Source organism: Amborella trichopoda, chromosome 13, assembly GCF_054954075.1.
Source record: "Amborella trichopoda isolate Santa Cruz 75 chromosome 13, AtrichopodaSantaCruz75HAP2 v2.0, whole genome shotgun sequence".
NCBI classification, from domain to species: domain Eukaryota; kingdom Viridiplantae; phylum Streptophyta; class Magnoliopsida; order Amborellales; family Amborellaceae; genus Amborella; species Amborella trichopoda.
The window spans coordinates 36,375,580-36,400,632 of record NC_142348.1 but is presented as its reverse complement, the minus strand read 5'-3'; the positions used below and the strand labels follow the sequence as shown (position 1 = coordinate 36,400,632).

Sequence of the window (25,053 nt, the reverse complement as noted above, 5' to 3'; positions counted from 1 at the left end):
TATGTCATAAAGGCCGTTTCCCTACCTCCTTCCCAGGGAAGATCCCATTTCTCCCACCATGACAACACTGAACGACAGGGTGATGTTCCTGCTCACTCAAGGTCAAGTCTCCGGGACAACTGTGCACACGCATATGCATGTGCAGTCACCCACCCACTCGTATAAGAGCACGCACGCATAGCCAGCAGATTATTTTTTCTTTTCTATTTTTTGTGCCCCCCTACATCAATTTTCAAAAGAAAAAAAAAATCACGTCTTCAGAATTCTTACAATCCCATCCATTAAAATGGACATCCGAGATCAAGTCTTGGAGTAGATTTTTAATTGAACCATTTTCACTTGTGTTTTTATTTTGAAGTGAGAGAGTTATAAGTATACCCCCCTAACTAGTTACCTTGCACTGAATAACCAAGTAAAAAAATCACAAAAACAAGGGAAACATCAGGCAGACTGCTCACTAGAACACATCATGCCACCCACACTTGGATCCAAGGCGCAACCACAACATATAACATCTCGGGTTCTATTCCTACCTACTACACGTACTCATCATGTTAAAAGACGCAGGAGATCCCCCACCCACCAGTCCACTTGGTGGACGAGGGTTCCAGGTAAACTGAAGATATTAACATGAGAAATGAACTACCATTTCGTGACAATTTCATGTCATTCTTACTTTAGAAGGTCCAAGTCTATGCATAAAAGAACGGAACCCTAAAAACAACATAAGTACACAATGAGACCGTTTATATTTGCTGTAGGGTCACAATACCTTTAGCTGATGGATGTGATACCAGGCAGTTAAAAATGTGTCATGGACTAAAGAGACCCAAATTATATTTGTTGAACTTTGTTGCATCCAACTGTCAAACTTCATATATAACAGTATATAATAGTTCAAACTATAAGTTAAAGAGTTCAACTTTCAGTAATAAGTTAGAATTTGCAAAGCATATTTACACTAGGCCATTGAGATTCCTGACCAGATAACACAAGTCCAAGACTATTACATAAGAGTCACACTGCTGAACTGCACTTATAGACAGGCAGAGGCAGGTACCCTGTGCAGAGAGAGAGAGAGAGAGAGAGATATTCAAATACCTTCAAGAGTCAACCAGAACAGAAAAGGATGTGAGCCACATTTGGTGGAAGCCACACAGGGTTGCCACCACCATCTCCATCTCTCACATCAACCTGACCAGATGCACCACCTCTGATGCCACCCCTCTTCCTCCTCGACCTCCGCACACTTTTCCCCACAAATAACCCCACTTTCAATGCAGTTAATAAACCCAATGCAATAACCAAAGGCCTCACAGCCCAATGATAGTCTTCGAGGTGCTGATATTTCTTAACCACCCCAACACAATTGCTAAAACTCACCATTTCGACCTCCGATGGATCAGCAAGAGAGTCACTAACCTCCCCAAAATAAAGCCTACCAGGGAACCTCACCACAAGGCAACCATTAGGAAGAATTTGGCAAATCCTGCCTGTTTCCCAAACTCCACCTCTCTTTCGAGGCCACTCAAACCTTGGAGCCAACAAGCTCACCTTAATCCTGACAAACTGACCAACACAAAAGGACTCAGCCATCAAAAGCTCAGTGCAGTGGCCTCTCCATAGAGTTTGCATTCCTATGAACCCAACAAGCACATTGCCCTCTCGATCAATCGAGTGAAGAATGCCTATTGGAGATTGTTTCTTGTTGTCCTCATTGCGCAATCGAACCCAATCTCCTGAAGCAAATCCCGAGGTCACTCTTTCGAGAGTGTGAATGTGAACCCTCAAGGGGTCATGGAAGCTGTGAACCCTAACTAGGACAAAACCATCACGTTCAGGGCTCACAACTTTGCCTCCAGGGATATCCATATTTTCTTGTCCACAAGAGTTGGAAGGCTTTCTGGAACGCACAATGTCACCCTCTTGGAGTTGGTCCTTTGAAAGGAACCACTCGGTGGGGTTCCTGCCACTTTGCTTGTCAAAGTTTTTGTCTGTGAGAGCGATCCACTTGCTATCACCATAGACAGTAGTCGGACTGTAAACATGGAAACAACAAAATCATGAAATTAGTACATGAAGAGAGACTAAACCATGAGCACATAAGACTTCTAATGAAATGATCTACCAGAGAGGGTCAAGATCACCCTTATGGTAGATGAACTTAATTATTGGAACTACCCATATGACAACTCAGCTGAATCATAAAGAACTCAGATGGCAACAATCCAAAGAACCTCAAAATGGATGTAATGTTCATTCGACTAAAAAGAAATCGAGCTAGGCAATTGCAATTTTTATGGAAAGGGGTGGGAAAAACCATCAAACTTAATGGATATGGAAAAACATGGATCTCTTCTTTAAACCATTGATGAAAAAGGAACACTAGCGAAACTACCAGCAATCTCTCAGCAAATCAGCGTATTCCAAACCTCTCGGCGTAAAATTTTGAAGTGGGCTCAAGGTTACGTATATGGAATATCGTAAGAACACAAGATATTTCAATTCCAAACAAAAGTTGCATTATACTATGACTGGTCTAAAGACATGGAAAAACAATATCATAAAAACAAAAAACAACCTGAATTGGAATTCTTAAATGTGCACGTCAGAGTATTATGAAAATGAAACATAATACAATAAGTAATATGTAAAACTCTCACGGGTAGTGATTAGTGTTTAGTCCTATATTGATCAAGGTTTCAAAAAACAGTCGGCAGCCCCTAGGCTGCAGGCCTGGCGCCCAGGCAGATGCCCTATAGTACAAATTTAACTTTAGGCGCATTGTAGTACACATTTTTAACATATACATATATATTTGCTGTCCAAACGCACATATATGAATATATTTGTGTCAATTTTGTAATTTATTGCATTTGAAAATATTGTAATATACTTTTTTATATACAAAAGTATGACATATCACTTGTTGAGAATAAACTTGTTCAACATTTCAAAATTCAAAGTTTCAAACCATACAAAACATTTAAGAGTCTAATAAGCCATGTAAGAGTAATAGTTTGATAGTCTCCAACTCTCCCTTTCTCCATATTCCATATCCATAAACCATAATGACATCCAAGTCTCCAACTCTCCAAGTCTTCAACAAATTGACTTTCAAAAGTATAAAACCACACAACAAAATAGTCCAAAAAGGCAAAAATTCTTCTAATACTTCCAATGGCACCCTAAAAATAATTCCAATGAGAATAAAAGTTTAGGAAACTTTTTCAATCCACCAAAAATACGTTTGATTCTTAGAAATAAGTATAGCAAAGAGATTGAAGGTGTTTTTCTAAAGAGGTTAAAAATAAACCCCATAACATATGTATACTAAAGAAATTTGGAAAAGAGCTCACGGCCCTAGGTGCCCACCCAGGTACATCCGCCCTCTAGGCCTAAGCATGTGGTGTTTAGGGTCTTGGGTGCCTAGGCGCCGGGCGATCCGTTTTTTGAATCCTTGATATTGATAATTACACTTTGATGTCGTCTACATTAAATAGGATCTAGTAGTTGTGCAATGCAATCCCATTTTTTATCTGGCTTAAGAAACCAATGGATATGCAACTCTTGAGAAATTTTCAACACACTTTCTCATGGAGAATGATACTACCATATGATTTCTCAATCTTGTTCTATTGTCTCATAATAACATGCTATCCTTAAGTTTCTCCGTGGTGTACAATTCTGGGTACACCAGTATGTACATGCATTAAGGAATCCAACAGTGAGAAGAAAGGAAACTAAAAATCTAATAATAAATAAATACATGATATAATATAATATAGTAAAGTAATTTTTCATATGTTTTGTTTAGTCTAGGATGATAGATATATTAGAAGAAAATCAGAACAAAATAAGCTTGCATAGTCCTAGAATAATCTCATTTTGAAGTATATATTCTAAATGGATTCAGAGAATGATAAGAGCAATGGAAGGAAATAATTTATAAATGTCACAGTCCATGGGCAAGAAAGTCACAATGTGATCTCATGCCCAAATCATGCAGTAAGTAGGCAAGGAAACAAACCAAAGCACCTTTTCAAAGCCTCCAGAATATTTGCAATAAAAGGCCGATTACGCAAGTCATACTCAAAGCATCCATGAACTACATTTTCAACAGCAGGAGGCAAACCACTTGGAATTTCTGGTTTTTCTTGTTTGATCACAACTAAACGATATATTTCATCAGCTGATTTCCCACACCAAGGCTCAACGCCAGTCAACATCTCGACAAGGCTGCAACCAAATCCCCATGAGTCAGTCTCATGGGTAACTGGCCCTCTAATACCAGGTTCCCATTGTTCTGGAGCCATATAGTTTGGTGTACCAAGTCTCAAAGACACATTGGAACTTGACAATGAAATTCCAAGGAGGAGCATCGGAATCCCAAATTCACCCAAAATAGCTTGGTCAAGTTCATTCAAAAGGAAGTTAAAAGGTTTAAGATTAAGCACCAACACCCCCTTTGTGTGCAGTTCTAATATCCCTTGAGCCAAGTCAACTCCATACCTGAAAGAACCAATGAGTTAGCATCTCACTTATTATATATCAGCTACCAAATTAGGAAATTTCTTTAATGCTCTGCATATGTGTAGTTCTTTAGTGAAATTCAAATCCAAAAACCACTGAAAAAAATGGAACTGCTTTAAGGAGCAAGAGAAGCCGCAATTAACTAAAAGGTTAGGTATCCCCCAAGATCACTATGTTGCATATTTAAATGATATAAAATTGAAAAATAATAAAGGCAGCACTTCCACATAATAAAATTATAGGATAGTTATAAAGATCTCACCATAACTTAAGAGACAATTATAGTTCCATTAGTTAACAACTTAACATGATATTCGACGCATTCCACATCCTACACCTATTAACGAGCAAGTAGAATATTTCACAAGAGAACATTCAGAATATATATATATATATATATATATGGAAGATGCTAGGGTCAGCCCACTAGCTGATGGAATAGTATAAGCCCAACGGCCCAGATTGAATTTGGACCGATCTGACGGTTAGGATTGTATTTCGGTAATATAATTTTAATATTTTTTATATAAATCCAAATAACATGAAATTTAGAGTAACAACTCTACTCATCAAGATGCACCTAAAAAAAATATTAAAAGAATAATTCATATAAAATAAGTTGACCAAAATACCCCTGGAACTTTTCAGGCGTATTTTGATCAATTTATTTTATGCAAAAAAAGTTTATATTTTTATTAGATTTCACTATTTTTTAAGAATAGACGTTCCAAATTTCAAGTGATTTGGATTTGTACAAAAAAAATTAAAATACAACTCTGATCATTGCATCGGCCCAGATTCAATCTAGGCTGTTGGGCTTACACTGTTCCATCAGCCCATGGGCTGACAGGAGCTTTATCATATATATATATATATATATATATATATATATATATATATATATATATATATATACACAAGAGATAAACAACGAAATCAGATCAATAAAAGTATACTGAAAGACTCAAATGCTCGTGCCACCAAACTATACAACAACAACATCAACAAGCACAAACCATTTAAAATTACACGTGGCATCGCTGTAATAGTGAACCATGTTAAGACTCGTGTAGTCGGAATGGGATATCTAAGTTAGGATGCTATAGTTTCCCTAGAAGTATGCGGTCGTCACAAACCCTCAAGGAAGATTTTAGCCTTTCTACCATTACTTGCAGGAGATAATAATTGCTGTAACCAAAGAGAGCCATCATTTTCAGTGTATTGTGGATCTTTCCTTTTTCTAAGTAAAAATACTTCATTGATTCCAAAAAATAAGATAACTAGTAGAATGCTAGAGACTCCTTTCATTCAAAAATCAAACAGAGACCAAGAACCAAAGCCTCACAAGTAACCCTAACATTTGCCAATTATCCCGGAACTGAGAATAAGGTGGATATAAATAATTGGAATAGAGATCTACAGATCGGCTTCTCTAAAAGCAATGCAACAAATTTCAGAGTGATATGGCTTTGAAGTGACATGGCTTCAAATAAACACCTCAATTATGAAGGGAACCATGAAAGCGCCTCGGTGTCGGCTAGGGTCAAGTCTACAGTTCCAATTAAATGCCATTGATAAAAGTTGCCTTTTTGCCTCAGATAAACATGCCTACAAACTTTAATGCAGTCATTACTCCTGCTTAACCATCAAGAGGAGGGACGCACTCCTGCATGAGTGTAGCCCCCTAATAATCTCCATTCATAAGTATCGCAAGTGAATCACTTAGAACCACCACTAGGTGATTCATAGCTCAAATCACCTTGGCAAATCATCAAACTGAATCAATCTGCAACCATGCCAAATCTGTGAAACAGAACACGACTTCCCACTTTGAAACTTATAGGTCTATATAAAATGCATATTTATGTCCAGAAAGCAGATGAAATAAAAAGCACAACTGAGCATTTCCAAAATTCCTTTTTTCCCTTGAAATGAATTACAGAAGCATACAAAGCAATCAATAAAGTTGAAACTCCTGGGGTATTTATACCCATCAACTCAAATTGCATACTTTTTTAAGAAGTTAGGCCAGACAAACTGCACCATCACCACAATTGAGTTAAACCAATACCTTATGACCACCAAGTTTGCTTGATCAGCCTGCTCAGAACCTGCCAGTCCAAACAAACTTTTTTTTTTTGTGAGATAATTCACTGCTTGTATTCAAGGACAAAAAGTTTAGAACAAAAATGGGCCCAAAGGCTGGGGACTCAATACGTGGCAAGACAAAAAGTCTATACTGTCTCCGAAAAATTGTGTACAAGCAGAAAAGCAGCCATCCAGAGAGAGGAAGGAGAGGCCTTGGGGGACCAGAGCTCAAAAAGGTGCCAAAAAGTAGCTCAATTTATTGTTAATTACCAAAAAGTAGCTCAATTTATTTTTTACCAAAAAATAGCTCTTATTATTTTTCCTTGCATAATTTTATTTGTTATTACCAAACTGTACCTCGATCTATTTCTTTTACAAAAAATACATCAAATTATTTTTCTTTGCCTCATTTTATTTTTTCTTACGAAAAAATATCTCAAACTATTTTTCTTTACCTCATTTTTCTTTTTCAGTCACCAAAAAGTACCTAAGTTTATTTTAATTACCAAAGAGTACCTCAATTTATTTTTCTTACTAAAAAACACCTCAGTTTATTTCAATTACCGAAAAGGACCTCAAATTATTTTTTTAAACTGATTTTTTTTTTTACAAGAAAAAATAACTCTTTAAATTTCTCTTAACCTGATATTATTTTTTATTTCCCAAAAGTACCTCAACTTATTTTTTTTGCCTCATTTTATTCTTTATTTTCAAATAACTCCTCAATTTATTTTTCAAACGAAAAATACCTCAGTTTACTCTAATTTGCAAAGAGTACCTCAAATTATTTCTTTAGCGAAAAATACCTCTGTTTATTCTAATTTGCAAAGAGTTCCTCAAATTATTTCTCTAGCAAAAAATACCTCGAATTATTTTTCTTTACCTAATTTTTTTCTTTATTTTCAAAAATAAACTCGACTTATTTTTTTTATGAAAATATACTACAAATTATTTTTCTTTACCTCATTTTATTTTTTTTCGCAAAAAGGTGTCTCAATTTATTTTTCAAACAAAAAATACTTCAGTTTATTGTTAATTACCAAAAAATAGCTCAGTTTATTGTTAATTACCAAAAAGTAGCTCAATTTATTTTTTACCAAAAAATAGCTCTTATTATTTTTTCTTGCGTAATTTTATTTGTTATTACCAAACTGTACCTCGATCTATTTATTTTACAAAAAATACATCAAATTATTTTTCTCTGCCTCATTTTATTTTTTGTTACGAAAAAATATCTCAAACTATTTTTCTTTACCTCATTTTTCTTTTTCAGTCACCAAAAAGTACCTCAGTTTATTTTAATTACCAAAGAGTACCTCAATTTATTTTTCTTACTAAAAAACACCTCGGCTTATTTCAATTACCGAAAAGGACCTCAAATTATTTTTTTAAACTGAATTTTTTTTTTACAAGAAAAAATAACTCTTTACATTTCTCTTTACCTGATATTATTTTTTATTTCCCAAAAGTACCTCAACTTATTTCTTTTGCCTCATTTTATTCTTTATTTTCAAATAACTCAATTTATTTTTCAAACGAAAAATACCTCAGTTTATTCTAATTTGCAAAGAGTACCTCAAATTATTTCTTTAGCAAAAAATACCTCTGTTTATTCTAATTTGCAAAGAGTACCTCAAATTATTTCTCTAGCAAAAAATACCTCGAATTATTTTTCTTTACCTAATTTTTTTCTTTATTTTCAAAAATAACCTCGACTTATTTTTTTTACGAAAATATACTAGAAATTATTTTTCTTTACCTCATTTTATTTTTTATCGCAAAAAGGTGTCTCAATTGATTTTTCAATTTAACAAAAAAGCAGTAGCCTCAGTCGTAGAGGAGTCGGCATGAACAATAAATCTGGGAAAGGATAGCAGAATGTTGCCCTAGATTTCTCTGGAAATGCCCCCAATACCAGCTGGACTCGAGTTGCCAAGGGAGCAATGGTCTAAACTTAGCTTGGTTTGGCCCTGTTCCAGTGGTATCCATAGAACGGAGAGAGGAACATGCTATGACCTAAGGTCTAGCAAGGCCTGTCATTCTTGGAGGTAAGCTGAGTTCAGGTAATGACTGAAAATTTTGTTGTTCCCAGCCCAAAAAATGATCAGTGCTTTAATGCCATCTTTGAGAGCATAAGAAGTAGCCTTCTTCCCATTGAAGATCATGCTATTCCTCTCGGTCCTACCACCCATAAGGTAGAAGCCACTGCCTCACGCCAGAGGAAGATGCCTGACCTCTAACAAGTTAGATGTTTAAAGGAAAGGAAACGATGTGGAAATAATTTGGGAGTCACCCATGTCCAGTTAAATTGCGGTAGCAAGAATCACCACAAGCACCAAACACCACCATGTACGAATAGAGGTTCATTGGATTCCTAAACTGATTTGCACGTGACACATCTGTTTGGGATCGGCAGACCCCTATGATGGAGTTGATCAACAGTGAGAGCTATTTCAGACAATGCAATCCAGCTGAAGAATTGAGTCTTTGGAAGGATGGAAGAGGCTCAATGTCGGTAGGCGAGAGGGGAAAGGTTGGAGGCTGCTGCAGTCTTCTGTAGAAGGAGGAGACCGAGAATTTCCCCGCGGCAACAGGTATGCAAATCAGTTTGTCAAAGCCATTGGCAGGGAGGAAGGTGGATTGCAATAAAAAAGAAAGTGATTCACATTCAAGGAATTTGCAATCCAGAATTGCCCGTCTGAAATTTGGGTATACAACTCTCATGGAACCCAACAATGCAAACTGATCTACTACCATTGCTTCACATGCAATGAGGAATAAACTGTGGAAGCTCTCTTGAAGGGTAGAACTCCTGATCCACAGATCAGTCCAAAACCTGGCCCTATTTGTCACTCCTTTGCCTAAAACAAATGTTTTCTCGTAAGAGGTGGTAGCTGGTAACATACTATGCCAGATCCCTGAGTATCAGCTGTTGGCAACACCTCTAGGGCACAAGCTGAGGCCTCACAGGAGTATTTATGTCGAATTACATCCTGCCAAAGGTTCTCTTCGATAGCAAAGCACCACCACCACTTCCCAAGGAGGACTAGGTTGCATTTTCTGAGGCTCCTGATGCCAAGACCCCGCACCTGTTTGGGTAAGCATACCTTGTCCCATGCTATAAGATGGCACCTCCTTTTCCCCCCTTGCCAGACCATAGAAAATTCCTTATGGGCCTCTCTAAGCGAGTCACAAAGGAGTTGGCCATTTGGAATAAAGACGTGGTAAACTGAGACATTTGAAAGGGTGGCCTTGATGAAGATAATCTACACGCACTTGAGAGGAGCCTGCCTTTCCAGGCAGCAAATTTACAATCAAGTTTCTCAATAATGGTACCCTAGAGGTGCTTCTTCAGTTCACAACAATACAAAAAGGCCAAACCAGGAAAGCAGAAAGTAACTCATCCAGTCCACATCCTAGTTGGTTAGCAAGGTCACAGACCCCCCCAGCCTCAGCAGCGACTCCCATCATTTCTGATTTCGCCACACTAACATTGATACTCCAGCTAGCTCAAAGCATTTGAGAGAAGAGCCACAAGTGATCCACCTTATGATCAGCAGCATCGACAAAACACAGGGTGTCGTCCGTGTATTGGAGATGAGAAATAACCGGGCCCTGATTGCCGATTACTAGACACTCAAAAGTCATTATTGGTACACTTTCTCTATGCATCCATTATTGAAGTTCCATTTTCCTTTTATATAAATCCAACTTAAGGAAAGGGACAAAAATGTGAATGGATCATTTGTCCCTTAACTATGCAATGGAAATAGTGTGATCAATGCATAAAAAAGCTGGTAAATGCTTAAATTTAATAAGATTTATGTCAATAAATCAGTGTTGTAAAACACGGCCACATTTCGAGACTCACCAGTGGCCTGGAGCAGTCAGCTCAGTGAGTCCTGAGTGGACTCACTAAGTCTGGACCAAGTTCAGGGAAATGGCCCATTAAAAACTTGAAAAATGAGGAAAAACCAAACGATTAAAGAAAAAGCAAAATTAAAAAAAAAAAAGTAAGAAATTGATTTTTAATGGTTCCTTTTGGAAACTAAGAAACTATTTCTTTTGGGTAGCTTTGAGAAAAAAAACATAAAAAACTATTTTTGGCCAAATAGTTTATGGATGTTCAAAATCTCCACCTAATCCAAGATCTTTATGTTAAATATAAGCATTGATTGGTAGATAACTCAAAAAACAGATTAGAGAACAAATTTCAACCAAGATCACCCAAGGGTCGCAAAGGAAAAACAAGTTTCGGACTTCAGCTAAACCCCAGCTGCGAAATCAATCTCACGAATCCAGCAAATTTGTAATTTTTATCTTAAATCTTATCTGTCTAATAGAAAGAGGAGCAAAGAGGACCCTAAAGCCTAATTTTCAAAGCAAAAAGATGCTTGGTTGAGTAAAAACATATAAAAAAAGGAAGTTCAGTTTTCCTCCCCCCTTTAAGCTCTAAAATATGCTGATTCAGCATCCTGACAGATTCCGCGAGTCTTTCAGAAACTCACCAGCTTTTTAAAAACTCGCATGATTTACGATAGTAACTCACAGGAGTTTGTGTACAGTCCCCCACCTGAGATGGGGCCGATACACCCTATGTAGAGTGCAAGCTCGAGTTACTCTGGCAAGTCCACTAGGACTCCCAAGTAAATATCTATATAGTAAAATGTGTTTAAAGGCAACCCAAACCCACTCTGAAGTAACAAGGTATCTTAGTCAAATTCAAAGTCCATCTCAGGTTCTGTAACATTGATAAAAATTCCATCTCCACCAGATAAATGCAAACAAAACTTTCTTAAACAGTGAAATAGCATGCATAAGCACTTTACAAGTCATAGCATGTAAACTAATATCATTGATCCCACTTCTTTCTCCCAGATCAGTCAATAAATAACGAAACCCAATTTACAGTTCCATTAAAGTACCACTGTTGAAGGCTAGTCCCAGTGGGCTCACAAGACAAGAGGAATATCATCTTCATGAATTAGAGTCATTTTTTACATACAGGAACAAAATTCACAGACTAAATGATGTACATCTTCTGCATCAAACAATGATAATTACTTGTACATATATACCAAGAGATGACGAAAACCAACACAAAGTGAATCATGTAAAGAGTGGGTAGGGCTCCTTGAATAGGTAGAATACATAATTATAGACCTTAGAGAACTAAAGACGTTTCCAAATAGCCAGAAAACTCTTTCACCTCAAAACATCAGTTAATGCAAGCTTATTTTCTTCACGGAAAGCCATTTTGTCTCCAAGAGAGCCCTCGTAAAACTTCATAACGATGCAAACCTGAAAATATATAGGAAAGTCAAGTAAGCCATAGCAGAATCTAACATTCTTTTTATAAGAAATAGAAGAGTATAATGGTACATTTAGAAATCATGCTTAATCATGCTCTACAGATTCAATGCTCAAAGAAAGCAAAACATGAACTAGTTTAAGTCCAAGTAGTTTGTAAACTTACCCTTCCATTTTTTATAGAAATTCCCCTCAGCAAGCAAACATTTTGCAATCCTTGGTACTTGAGAAATAAATCTTCAAACTTGGGAATAAAAGCCTGCATGTCAGCCTCTTTTATAGGATTCAACATCTTCACAGCAACTTCATGGTACTCGTCATAATCTTCAGTAGACTGATGAAGAGTTGCCAACCAGACATAACCAAAAGGACCTCTCCCAATCCTATGCTTAAGCTTTAAAACTCCAGGATCAATCCATGGACTAATTTGATTTGGTGTAGCCACAACGGTTTTAAGGTGTTCAGCATCTCCTCCATAGAGTTCATACTCAAAAGACTCTGTAGCAAGGGGTTTACTAATGCTGCTTCCTTCCATTTATATATCTGAGGAAATGAGATACATAATATAAATGAATCCAAAAACTAGACCTCCAAATAGACTTATTAAAGCATGATAAGGAAGAAATACAAACTTGAACAAAGAAAGAGCACTTGGAAGACAAAGAGGAAGAACCTATCAAAAATAGTGACTGTAGGAAGGGTTCCACACATTATAAGAACAATTGATAATGCACTATACTGATGCATCACTGCTTTCCAAAATATTACTATAAAGATAGGAAGGGAAAGTTAATAATACTTATGCCGAAAATGCTGAACGGGATCATTGACTGTGCTATGTAACTTCTGGTTTAAGATTTAATCAGCCTCTCCTCCTTATGTGCTTTCTTTTCTTTTTCTCTGCTAAGAAATGTATCTTGTGTCATATCCAAGCCAAAAAAACAGTTAAAGTAGATGGAATACAAAAAATGTTCTTTTTGAGTAAGTAAATCGCAACAAGATTGCCGTCAGCCGATCTAACGGACTGGCTAAGGGTTGGTGCCTCCAAAAATTGAGATTTGAGGGTTCTCCACTGTCCCTTATCCGACCTGGGTATCTACATCAGTTTTCGCTTCCTTCCATATGTGCTTGAAAATGACATGCAGTCTTTGGCAGAGTTGAAAAATTCTTGCTCAATGTTGGTTACAGCCAAGGTATTGGGCTTAATTCTTGGCCCAACTTATGACATGTTCAGAGTTCCCTTCCACTAGATGAGGGGAACCCCAGCTGGTCTCGAACATTTTGAGCTCTGTTAGCAGTACTAGTGCCAACCACCCAAGTGGCATTGGCAATTCCCAAGGGGCGCAAAAACATGACTAAAGGATGCAGTGTCGCTTCGATGGTTCCTCAAAATGCCTTCCATCCCAGCTTGCTCGGGCTTGCCTAGGGAGCTGCAATCGAAGTTGAGTTTGATGACATCCTTCCCTAGAGGGGGCTAATGGGACGACCTATGGACTTCAAGAGGTCTAGACAAAATGATTCCTCTCCAGCATCACCCGATGTCCAATGCTGTGTAGGGCTCAGTTCTTTTCGATTGGATGCCCAAACTTTGACCAATGTTGACGCGTTTGAAATTGGAATTGAAGATGCACCGTTCTTTGCGATCAAACAACCATTTGTTTCTCTTCAAGCAAATGGTCCAAACCGTGGCAACTAGGGCAGCCTCCCCCACAAGATAGGACCAGTAGAGGAAAAAGGGCAAAAATGCATGATTGGTGTAACTGCATAATTGAGCCTGGAGTGGCCCAAGGCCAGCAGAAAAGGTTTATGATTATCCCCAAAGCTGGAGAACCACCCTGCAATGAACAGGTGGTTGATAGTTTGCTCATGTTCCATGTGTTAAGGATGGTGTATTACCTCCTTATTGAAACTTATTAAGGGTGGTATAGATGGAATTTCACTTGTAAACCTAAAGTGTGTAACCTGTATATAAAAGAAACACTAAGAATGTGTGGGAGCTCCATGCATCCCTCATTGTCTTCTCCTTGTTTTTTTTTCAAAGGCTTGTGGAGGGTGGCAGAAAGTTTTTTTTCACATTTCCTACTTTCTGTCATGTATGACAGCAAGGTTGCAAGCAAAGTTACAGAGATCTCCCAACATAGGCTGCGATCCTGCTCTGGAATCTTGCTCTGGCAATGTGGGAAAAGGATCTTCAATAGATCTTGATTTTTAAATTTTGGGATCTCAATCCCCACTGTTAGGGATCGCAACCCAACCTTAAGAGACCAAGAAAATAACCAAACAAATGATTTTCTTTAAATATAGCCAGTTGGAAATACAAGTATATTGTTAATATAGTTGTATTTCTTGTTGGCTATAAATAAAGAGTTCCTTACTTTAAAGAGCAAGGACCCCAAAAGGTAGGGATCAAGATCCCAAAAGGTAGGGATCAAGATCCCAAAAGGGAGGGATCAAGATACTAAAACATAGAGATCTTGATTCCTAACGTTCGGGGATCTACATCCTTAAAGTATGCATTTCACAAAAGTTGCTAACAACCAAAAGGATCTTCTAGCATTTCATAGTCCCTGCTCTCGACCCCAATCCTGTTGCAATCCTAATCCCAATCCTAACAACTATGGCTAGATGATCTTCATGGCATAATCTCTCTCGATCATGGTAACCATTAATTTCTTCTTTTCTTCAATCTTTTTTCCCTCACATCTCTATTCTTCCTCTTCAAAACCAAACCGATCTCATCTTCTTCCCTAATAATTTCTCTCCATCTAAACCTAACCAACCTTCTTGTCTTCTTCCAATGACCGATCCCCTCATCTTCTTTCAAAGCCCTAATTTGAAAGTCCTAATCAATCTGTAATCCGTAATAAATCTTCTACGACAATACCCTGAAACCCTAATCTCTAAATCTCAATCTCAAACTCATTCATCCTTATTCCTTCTTATTTTCTTACATTCTCTGATTAAGAGATCGTTACAATCCCTTTTTCAAACCCTAATACATACTCCATTTAAAAAAGAGGTTCTATTTCCCTCAACAAAAAAAGTATTTCCTATTTCTGCCTTTGTTTAACCAAAAAAAAAAACATTTTACTCAAAACCTTATTGCAATGTTGTCTTCCTCCCAACAAAGTTCTCCCTCTAGAGCACTTCCTCAGCTTAAATGGTACCACGTATGCAATGCATTAAATTTAGCTCCAATTTTTTCTATTAAAGGGTCAAATTGTCTGTTTTCTTAATGCCTTGTGGGTTTGGGACACCTTAATGGGTTTGATCGCGCACCTCCTGAATTTACATAATAAGAAATGCCAAAGTAGAGAAGGAAGGGGAGAGATGATGTGTTTGAATGACAACCTTACACCTAAAGTCTTCTTACAAGTATTGGGTAACTTAACTGCCCAGGAGGTTTGGGACACTTTGCATTCACTCTACCCCCAAGTTTCTAAGACAAGATTTATGCATATGCAAGAACTAGTGAAATGCAAAAGGGTAATGCCGGTATTAGCAAGTATTTCACTAAGGTAAAAGGAATTTGTGATGAGATCATGGACATTGGCCAAATAGTATCAGATGAAGACAAGATATCATATACACTTGAAGGCTGAGAGATGAAAAACGTGTGTTTATGACATCTGTTTTGGCCAAGCAGCCAATTCCTACTTTTCATGAGCTTAAATCTCTTCTATTACAACATGAAGCAATGTCCAAAAAGAATGGCACCAGAGGTAGAGATTAGAATGACGACAATGATCATGATGTCTTGCATGTATCCTCTTCCTTCTCCACTTGAGACAAGGAAGAGGAAATCGTGGTCAAGGAAGGAACTTTGCAGCGCATGGTGGCTATCGAGGTCAATGATTTCAAGGCAAGCAATGTGGGCAATAGGGACAACCACAGGGAGGCGGATGTGGCATTTTAAGAAAGCCCAAACCACATGAATCAAGGTCAGGACAGCAACCTAGTGACTTCTATGCTTTCTCAACTATACGGGGAGAAGATTCACATGGCTGCTATTTGTTATTACCAATACTCAAAATTCCCAGCATGTAGCCCTCATTCATTCTGTAGCTAACATGTGCACATCACAGCTGAAAGAGCTTCCCAGTGCTGCATCATGGATCATGTATGATTGAGCTGCCAACCACATAACCAGTTGCAGGTAAATTCCAATGTTGTCACGAATGGACCGGTGGCCGAACCAGTGAAGGCACCAGTCTAGTTGGATTGGCCGGATCAAACTGGTTCACCAGTCAGAACGGTTACAAAATAAAATAAAAAAAGAGGCAAAGTATAAGAAAACTTGCAAAGTAAAAAAAATGAACAAAAAAAGAAAAATATAGAAAGTTCAAAAAACGATTAAGACAACAATTTTCATCAATAAAAGTTTTTCATTGTTCCATTGAAATGTTAAATAATAAAAAAATAAAAGAAAATATCATAAAAAAAAAAACCTAACATTTATGAAAATGCATATTATTAATGGCCAAAACAGCAAAAGCTTGCAACAATAAACTTATTGAAGCCCTAAAAACCATTTAATGGTACAAAGGAAACAACTGATTGAGTTGATTTGGGGAAAAGAAAATCTAAAATCATCAAAACAATTGCAACCCGGTGGGAAGCTATGAGAAACAGTGTTCATACCAATGGTTTAAAAAAGGAATCGTTGCCCTGGATAGGGCACCCCAAAAACCCATCCGGATCGGTGAATTAGCGTTTCGGATCAGGAATCAGCCGAATCGGTCGAAATCGCCATTAAAAGATTTCAAAAAAATTATTAAAAATCATTATAAATGTTTTTTAAGAATCCAATAAGAAATAAGGGTACGAAATTAATAACTTTTATTTTTTTCATCAATATGGGAATATTGATATGTTCTTTCCTTGTATGAAGATTCTCATCAAACATTTATTAAAATCTAACTAAATACAATATTACACATTGAAATTAGAATTATTGTTTTGAATTTTATTATTTTATCATCAGGTTACTATACAAATAAGAATAAATTTGAAATTTGTTTTATAATATCATCTAATTTAAAAATCTAATTCACAACCATAACAAAAAATAATACATTACATAATTTATAATGTAAATTAATTAATAAATAAAATATAAGATTTGATTATCATTGTAATTAGTATAATTATCAATTATAAAATTATAATAAACGTGATTCAAAAAACAAGAGTATGACACTCACAAATAAATAAATCTAATGTATAATAATTAGTGTTGATAGAAATATAGAATTTAGTAACATAAATTTGCAATCATATTTTAATAAAATTAAGAAAATAAATAAAGAAATTCATCTTTGCAATGTGGGATAATTGATAAAGCAACTTCAAATAAATTCTAAAGTGGTATGAGCTAGTGTTATTTTTCTCTCTTAAAATATCTCATAAACTAGTTTTTTTTTTTAATGTTCAATTAACCAGTATTAGTAGTATTTTTTTCTTTTTTTAATATCCTATGTGCTAGTACTAATTTTCTTAATCCCATTTAGCTAATAGCCTAATACTATTAATCTTTTTTTTTTTTGGATAAGTAAATTTAAATTTTTTTAAATTTAAATTTTTTTGGTCAAGGATAGCGGTGGTGGGCCCTATCAACCAATTATTATTTTTAATAATTTTCCTCTCTTTAAATTAATATTCCTAAATTTCTGTTAAAAGCCACCATGCTATTAAAGAAATTAGTATAATTATGCCATTTATTTCTTGGTAAAAAAAAAAGTCTAACAATAGGTATTGATATATGAGAGAGAGAGAGAGAGAACGAGCTAACGCTCCCAGCCTCCATAGGGTCTAATGACAAGGTGAATGGGACGAAATGTCTTACAACGAACATGTAGAATAAGTTTGACATGTATAAAAGCCTCCTCATTAGCGCTCTCATGTGCACGACACGCCTGAAAAGCATAAATGGTTGATAGGGGCTCGTGTTCTTGGGTGTCGTGAACGACAAGAGGGGCACCTAGCCCAAGCAGGGGCACGGAGGACATGAAGCACTTGGGGCATGTAGGACAAGAAGCACTTGTGGGATAGGGGCATGTGGCCCAACCAGCAAGGCATGTAGGACAAAGAAGCACTTGTACACCACAGTTGCCTCAGTTTTTAAAGAAATTACAAAAATGCCTTCCTGACTTAAAAAAAATTACAGAAATGCCTACCTAACTTAAAAAAAAATTACAAAAATGCCCTCCCGACTTTGAAAAAAAGGTCTGGCAATCCGATCCCGTTTTATGGCTGAATATGGAACGATCTAGCCAATACCCGATCAGGAACGACCAATTCCGGATCGGATCGCCGACGTTTTTAACACCGGTTCATACACACCTAGAGGGGTGTCATATCTCGTACGCATCTTAGGTTTCTAGTACTTCAGCCAAAAAGTCCAGTTCAGCACCGACATGTATGTGCAACTCTATATATAAATATAATATATAAATATAATTTATACATAATATATATATAAATATAATATATACATAAATAATAAATTATTATTAAAAATCAAAGAAGTTAAAAATGTTAATTTATTATTTGCAAGCAAATTAAAACATATACCATTATTTTATGTGAAAACAATATTTTGTAATAATTCTCAAAAAAATATATGTATATTTTGTAATATGTTGAACATCAACCATAATTGTATAGGTAGAACCATTTATAGTTTCATATATCTATTATGGTGCAAGTTTGAATCCAACAAAATGAAATTTAAATTTTAAAATATGAACCACAATTAAAATCTCATTAATATAGTAATAATAATATACATATATATATATATAGATAGATATTTCATATAAATATATCAAATATAAATATATCAAATATAAATAGATATATGACATAAATATTCCAGCTCACCCATCCAGGGACCCTACGTAGGAGGGACCAACACCTGGTTACAGCCCCTTTCTATATATCAAATATATGCATAAGCATGTAGGATATACAATGTTTTATTAGAGATTTTTTTCAATCTCATACATGAACATTTAAATATTTTGAGTTTCCACTTCTAATAAATGCGTGCATGAGAAAGTTCCTTTTATTAAAATAACAAATAAAGGAGTTATTTTGTTTAACCAATGTACACATAATAAATTCATTCATTTTGGGAGTTGAGTTGTCAAGTGATAAATATGCTGCCATGACTGATAAATGCACTGCCATGACTAAAAAATACATTGCTACGAATAATGTACTATATATGTCCATTTTTAACACTTGTGTAGTTGGTGAGATGGTGGTTTACACTTTTGACATTCCTATGACAAGTTGTGGGTTCAAACCATTGTTTGCAAAACCGGGCGGTCAAAACCGAAACCGGCTGGTTAGATCAGTACAGGCAAGGTACTGACTCCGGTTAAGGCCGGTTTTGCGGTACTACTCAATAGACTCCCCCTCTCCAAAAAAAAACCGGTACCAAAACCGGCCAGTTAGATATCGAACCGGCGGTATTTTCTCAAAACCGGCCGGTTTTCAGCTTACCGGACCGGTTGGTCGATATAATGGCGTTTTAGAGTAAATCACGGCATTATTTTGAAATAGAGACCGTTCTATGTAACAGGAAAACTATGAATCCAATATTTCACCTTCTTATATTTGGTTTGCGGCCATTTTTTGGTTTTTTTCCGTGTTTTAATGGTTTAAATCACCATATAATGAATATAAAACAAGCAATTTGGATTTAAACATTGTAAAAAAAAAAGAGTTTCTTGGATCGAAATGGCGGATTCTTTAGGTTTTTGAAAATTTCCGCCATTCTTTCAATAATCTCCTCGATACCTAATGGTTCTTGAAGAAATTTGAGGGGTTTGATTGCTATTCGAAGTATTTACTAGATTCAAGCTTTAATTTGTTCAGAAAACAAAAATCAAGGGTTTATTTTTGCCCGAAAAGCTGCTGCTCCGAGAACCTGTGTTCTACCCAAAAACGCAGATTTTTCGTCCATTTATTTTGTTGTTTTTTATCAAATTCAGTTGTGGATTTCGATCATTGAGGCTTCATATCTCAAATAAAATTGCTATGTTTATTTATGATTTGAGTAAATTTTTTTAGATCAATTTTTTCGTTGCACCATATCATGAAAATTTCATAGAGCTGAAATTTCCGCCTTCTATTCAATTAAATGCATGTATGTTTATTTGTTCAAAGCAATGGTTTAAAAAACGGATCGGTGACCCGGATCGGGCTTCCAAAAAACCGATTCGGATCGGCGAATCGGCGATCCGGATCAGGAATCGGGTGAATCGGTAAGAATAAAGCTTAAAAAAAATTCGAAAAAATTATTAAAATTCATTATAAATATTGTTTTTTAATAATTCAATAAAAAATGAGGGTACTCCATTAAGAATTTTCATGTTTTTGAATGAATATGCGAATATTGATATGTTCTTTCCCTACATGAACCGCCATTCAGCATTTAATTTACAGTATTTCGTGCTCATCCCTACACTATTGTTGTTGGGACTCGATATGTGAATAATATGGCTGGGATAGGGTGGCCTCAGAATCATCATCTCTCTCGTTTTCTCTTTAAATAATATGGATTAAAAAAAAAAAATAACAAATTTTCAAAAAAATCGATCATGGATTAAAAAAAAAATTACAAATTTTCAAAAAATTCTATCATGGATTACAAAAAAAAATTCGATCATGGATTAAAAAAAAAAAATCACAAATTTTCAAAAAATTCAATCATGGATTACATAAAATTCGATCATGGATTACATAAAATTCGATCATGGATTACATAAAATTCGATCATGGATTACAAAAAAAAACAAACAAAAAAAAACAAAAAATTCAATCGTGGATTACAAAAAAAGAAAAAAACAGTTCGATCATGGATTACAAAAAATTCAATCATGGATTACAAAAAACTCTATCATGGGTTACAAAAAAAGTAAAAAACAAAAAATTCAATCATGGATTACAAAAAAAAAAACAAACATTTCGATCATGGATTACAAAAAAAAAACAAACATTTCGATCATGTATTACAAAACATTCGATCATGGATTACAAAAAATTCTATCATGGGTTACAAAACAAAAACAAAAAAAACAAAAAAATCGATCATGGACTACAAGAAAAGAAAACAAACATTTCGATCATGGATTACAAAAAATTCTATTATGGGTTACAAAAAACCAAAAAATTCGATCATGGATTACAAAAAAACAAAAACAATTCGATCATGGATTACAAACAAATCGATCAAGTATTACAAAAAAATCTATCATGGATTACAAAAAAAAAAAAAAAAAAAAATTCCGTACGGACTCGCCGATTCCGTACAGTGAATCGGCGATTCACTGTACAGAATCGTCCAGTTCTCTCTAGAACCGGACGATTTCCGATTTTTGAGGCGATCCGGTCCCTTTTCACGATTTCCGAGTCGAACCGGGCAAGTCCGGTTCGACTCGGCGTTTTTTAAAACGCTGGTTCAAAGCCTTTACAATGCATGTATGTTTATTTGTTCGATTATCCAAACATTGAGGGTCGTTTCTTGCTCGAGATGTTGCTTCATTTTTTGACTTTTGAATAGTTGATTTTTCTAAAAAAGATATTTTGTGTAAGAAAATTATGTTTTTTGATCAAATTGGAAAGTGTTTTTCTATTTTTCTTAATAAATTATTTTTAATATAATTATGATTTTTTAATAAAATTACGTTTTTTGATGAATATGATAAATGTTTTTCTATTTTGCTTAATAAAATTATTCTTTTGATAAAATTATTTTTTTGAAGAAATTGTTTCTTCTTTTTGATAAGTGCATGATAATGTTGCTCAATTTTTTTAATTATGTTTTTTTAAGTTGATATAGTTATATTTGTAATGATGGAAATGGGATATTTTGTTTTTTTAACTGCATGTAAAAATTTTGGTTGACTTATGTTCAATGAAACACTACACCGTCTTGTATGTGCTTGGATCTACTCTATTTCCTTTTTTTTTTTTTCATTTTCTATCAAGTTTTTGGAATATTATGGAAAGAATCTTTAAAAGATCAGCTGATGTTTTAAAAATCGGCCGACTAACTCGGGATCGGTCACTAGGCGATCCCGATCTGGCCCGATTCCAGAGAGAGAGAGAGAGTTTTACAAAGATCTTAATTTCAAATCATCCCTCATTTGAGAAATTATTTTTCTAAAAAAAAATTCATTTTGCTTAATAAAATTATGTTTTTTTATCAATATGAGAAGTTTTTTTCTATATTGCTTAATAAAATTATCTTTCGAACAAAATGACGTTTTTTTAATAAAAAATTATGTTTTTTGATGAATATGGGAACTGTTTTTCTATTTTGCTTAACAAAATGATTTTTTGAAAAAATTATGGATTTTTAATAAAATTATGTTTTATGATGAATGTAGGAAGTGGTTTTCCATTTTGCTTAGTAAAATTATTTTTTGATAAAATTATGGTTTTTTAATAAAACTATGTTTTATGATAAATATGGGAAGTGTTTTTCTATTTTCCTTAATAAAATTATTTTTTGATCAAATTAATTGTTCTACTGCTCTTATTTTTGGATAAAATCAATGCACAACACACTGATATGGATATGGTAGATACATATATGAAGTAGAACATATCAGTGTGTTGTGCATTGATTTTTCGTTTTGTTGCACATCATGAGATGTATTTTTGTGAAGTATGCCTTTTCTAACTTCATCGAAAAAGTATTATATGAAGGAAAAAGTTTATATAAGGTTGCAACCTTACCTCTATAGCTACGGATGCACGTCAAAAATCCATCGGAAAAGGTAGTTTTAATGTTGAAAAACCCTTTGATTGATCATCTCAACATCGAGATGTATGACCATGAAAAATAAAAAGATTTTAAGTCTCAGAAATAATGCATTTTACAACATATTATCTACACCGTACATTTTCAAGATTTTCATATGTTTATAGCTCTACCTGATTTTAACCATTTTTTAAATTTAAAATTTTATAATTTGATATAAAAATAGATTTTGAGATAATCCTAATAACATTTTACATCAAAATTATACACCATGATAAAATTTGAAGGATGCATTTGTATGCCTACTGCACCCTTGTATGAATTATGCTTTATCTAACAATATGGAAGAGGTCCTTTCTATTTCTTGTCTTAATTAGTTGACATTTTTATTTGATTTAATAGCATCAAGCTACTTTTGTTATTTGCAAAAAGTGCATAAACTTTCATTAATGTTAGAGATTTTTGTAAAAAAAAAAAAACATAGAAAGTTTTTCATGTTAAGGTTTGGGATAAATGTGTTAATTCTTGGAAGAAGATGTTACATGACAAAACTATCTTCAAAAAATATGCTAAGCTATTTTCATGTACAGGACCATAGTATTCGAATATTACTTTATAAAAAGTTGTTTCAAATTTTTTTGTAAGATAAATATATGTAATAAGATATTATACACTTAGTCTAAGTATTTTTTTTTTTTTTTAAATTTTTTTGGGAGTTTTTTTACCCATTTTTTTTAAAAAAAATCTACTTGACCGGTTAGTCCGGTTAACCGCCCCGGTTAGTCCGGTTCCGGTTCAAACCACTCCCAGCCCCATGTCCGGTTAACCGTTCCGGTTCGATTTTGCGAACACTGGTTCAAACCCCACCAAAGCCAAACGTGGGCCTCTTATCTCATATATATATATATATATATAAAAAGAGGATACAACATGTCTAGATATTAGACACGATAGGCACACGGGTCAATACGAAGTGTCACTGCAATACAGTTCACGACACATGGATAAGGTCTCAACAACATGTCTAGCCATGTCGACATGTGTCTACATGTCAACACGAAACACAAAAAAATAATTGAGGTGTCCATGTAACACTGATGGGGAATTAGTTTGAAAATGCCTCCGCTAAACAACTAATCCCTAACCATTTTGTCATTCCAAAATCTCACTAGACTCCCGCTCTAGATTTAAGTCACTCAATTTGATAAGGCTAAGGAGATACCTACAATGGCATTCCAAGGACATGAAGCCCTAGATCCAAAGGATCCACTGGGTGTCCACGCCAAGTCATAGACGCCATACATGTGCCTGATAACTTATCACCATAAGAGGCATGTTTCCATGGCAAATCACCAACATGATTTCCCAACAAAGTCGTTTTACAATCTCTTACTCTTCTTGCTCCCAGACCCTCGGCTTTTTTTAGTAGACAAATACTTCTACATATCGCCAGATGAATTTATTGTCAGGTTGAGCCCCTTTCCTTAGGAACTCTCTCGTGCGCTAATATAACAAGTATTCAATTGAAGTAGACATTCGGAACACAAGGATGCTTGCTAAATTGGCCATGATCAAAATGATGCTTCCACCAAAAGACAACAGCCTACTTCAAAATGTTTGAGGAAAAGCCGAAGTTTATCAACCTGGTTAGGCTCAGCGTCACAGAAAATAAAGGTATCATCAGCATAGAGGAGATGGTAGAGGATGGGTCCAGTGGAGGAGGTATGGAAGCGCTTAAGGATACCCGATCATATAATCTACATAGAGATCTAGCAAAGAGCTCCCCAATGAGGGTGCACAAAAATGGGGAGAGAAGGTCTCCCTGCCTAAGGCATCTAGAGGCCAAAAAGAAACCCACAGGGGAGCCATTAATGAGAATAGAAAAGTGGCCATTGGAGATACAGGCCATGACCAAACCCCATATGCGATTCAATCTCATCAAGAAGACTCCAAACAACACGGTCATAATCCTTTTCCCAAACAAGCTTAATAACTAGACCTTTGTCCTAGGAAACGAGCTTGGATCAAGATGATAGAGGTTAGGCTTTCATAGCCTGACGTCTCAAGTTCCATTCATATGTAACCTTCACAAAAAAAAAAAAAACTAGACTTCTGTCCGCGGATAAAATCTGGAGTGGATAGCATGAGCAGTGAATGCCCCATCAAGGATTTGCCTATTGGCAACAAAAGCAAATTGGGTGGAGGAGATAAGAGCAATGAAAGTACAATTGAGGGAAGAATTTAGGTGACTTCTATGGAAGAATTCAGTAAAGAAGGCCGAAAATTCCAGAGTTAGTGTTTCCCAAAACTCTTGGTAGATGGCGACTGGGAAACCATCAGGACCT

General features: G+C 35.4%; 1 protein-coding gene across 3 annotated transcripts in view; it reads right to left on the bottom strand.

The window, feature by feature from the left end:
- Window positions 1-849: 849 nt before the first annotated feature.
- Window positions 850-25,053, bottom strand: part of LOC18446336 (Protein kinase superfamily protein) — a 30,187-nt gene continuing 5,983 nt past the window's right edge. The window contains exons 2-6 of one of the 3 annotated variants that reach the window (XM_020674917.2): window positions 12,731-12,834; window positions 12,098-12,474; window positions 11,831-11,922; window positions 4,039-4,512; window positions 850-2,038 (exon numbers count right to left, since the gene is read on the bottom strand). In XM_020674917.2, the coding sequence (XP_020530576.1) occupies window positions 1,111-2,038; window positions 4,039-4,512; window positions 11,831-11,922; window positions 12,098-12,466 (1,863 nt within the window). In that variant the 5' untranslated portion in view covers window positions 12,467-12,474; window positions 12,731-12,834 and the 3' untranslated portion in view covers window positions 850-1,110. The remainder of the gene's footprint in view (window positions 2,039-4,038; window positions 4,513-11,830; window positions 11,923-12,097; window positions 12,475-12,730; window positions 12,835-25,053) is intronic. The other 2 variants (XM_020674916.2, XM_020674918.2) reach the window with 2 other exon arrangements.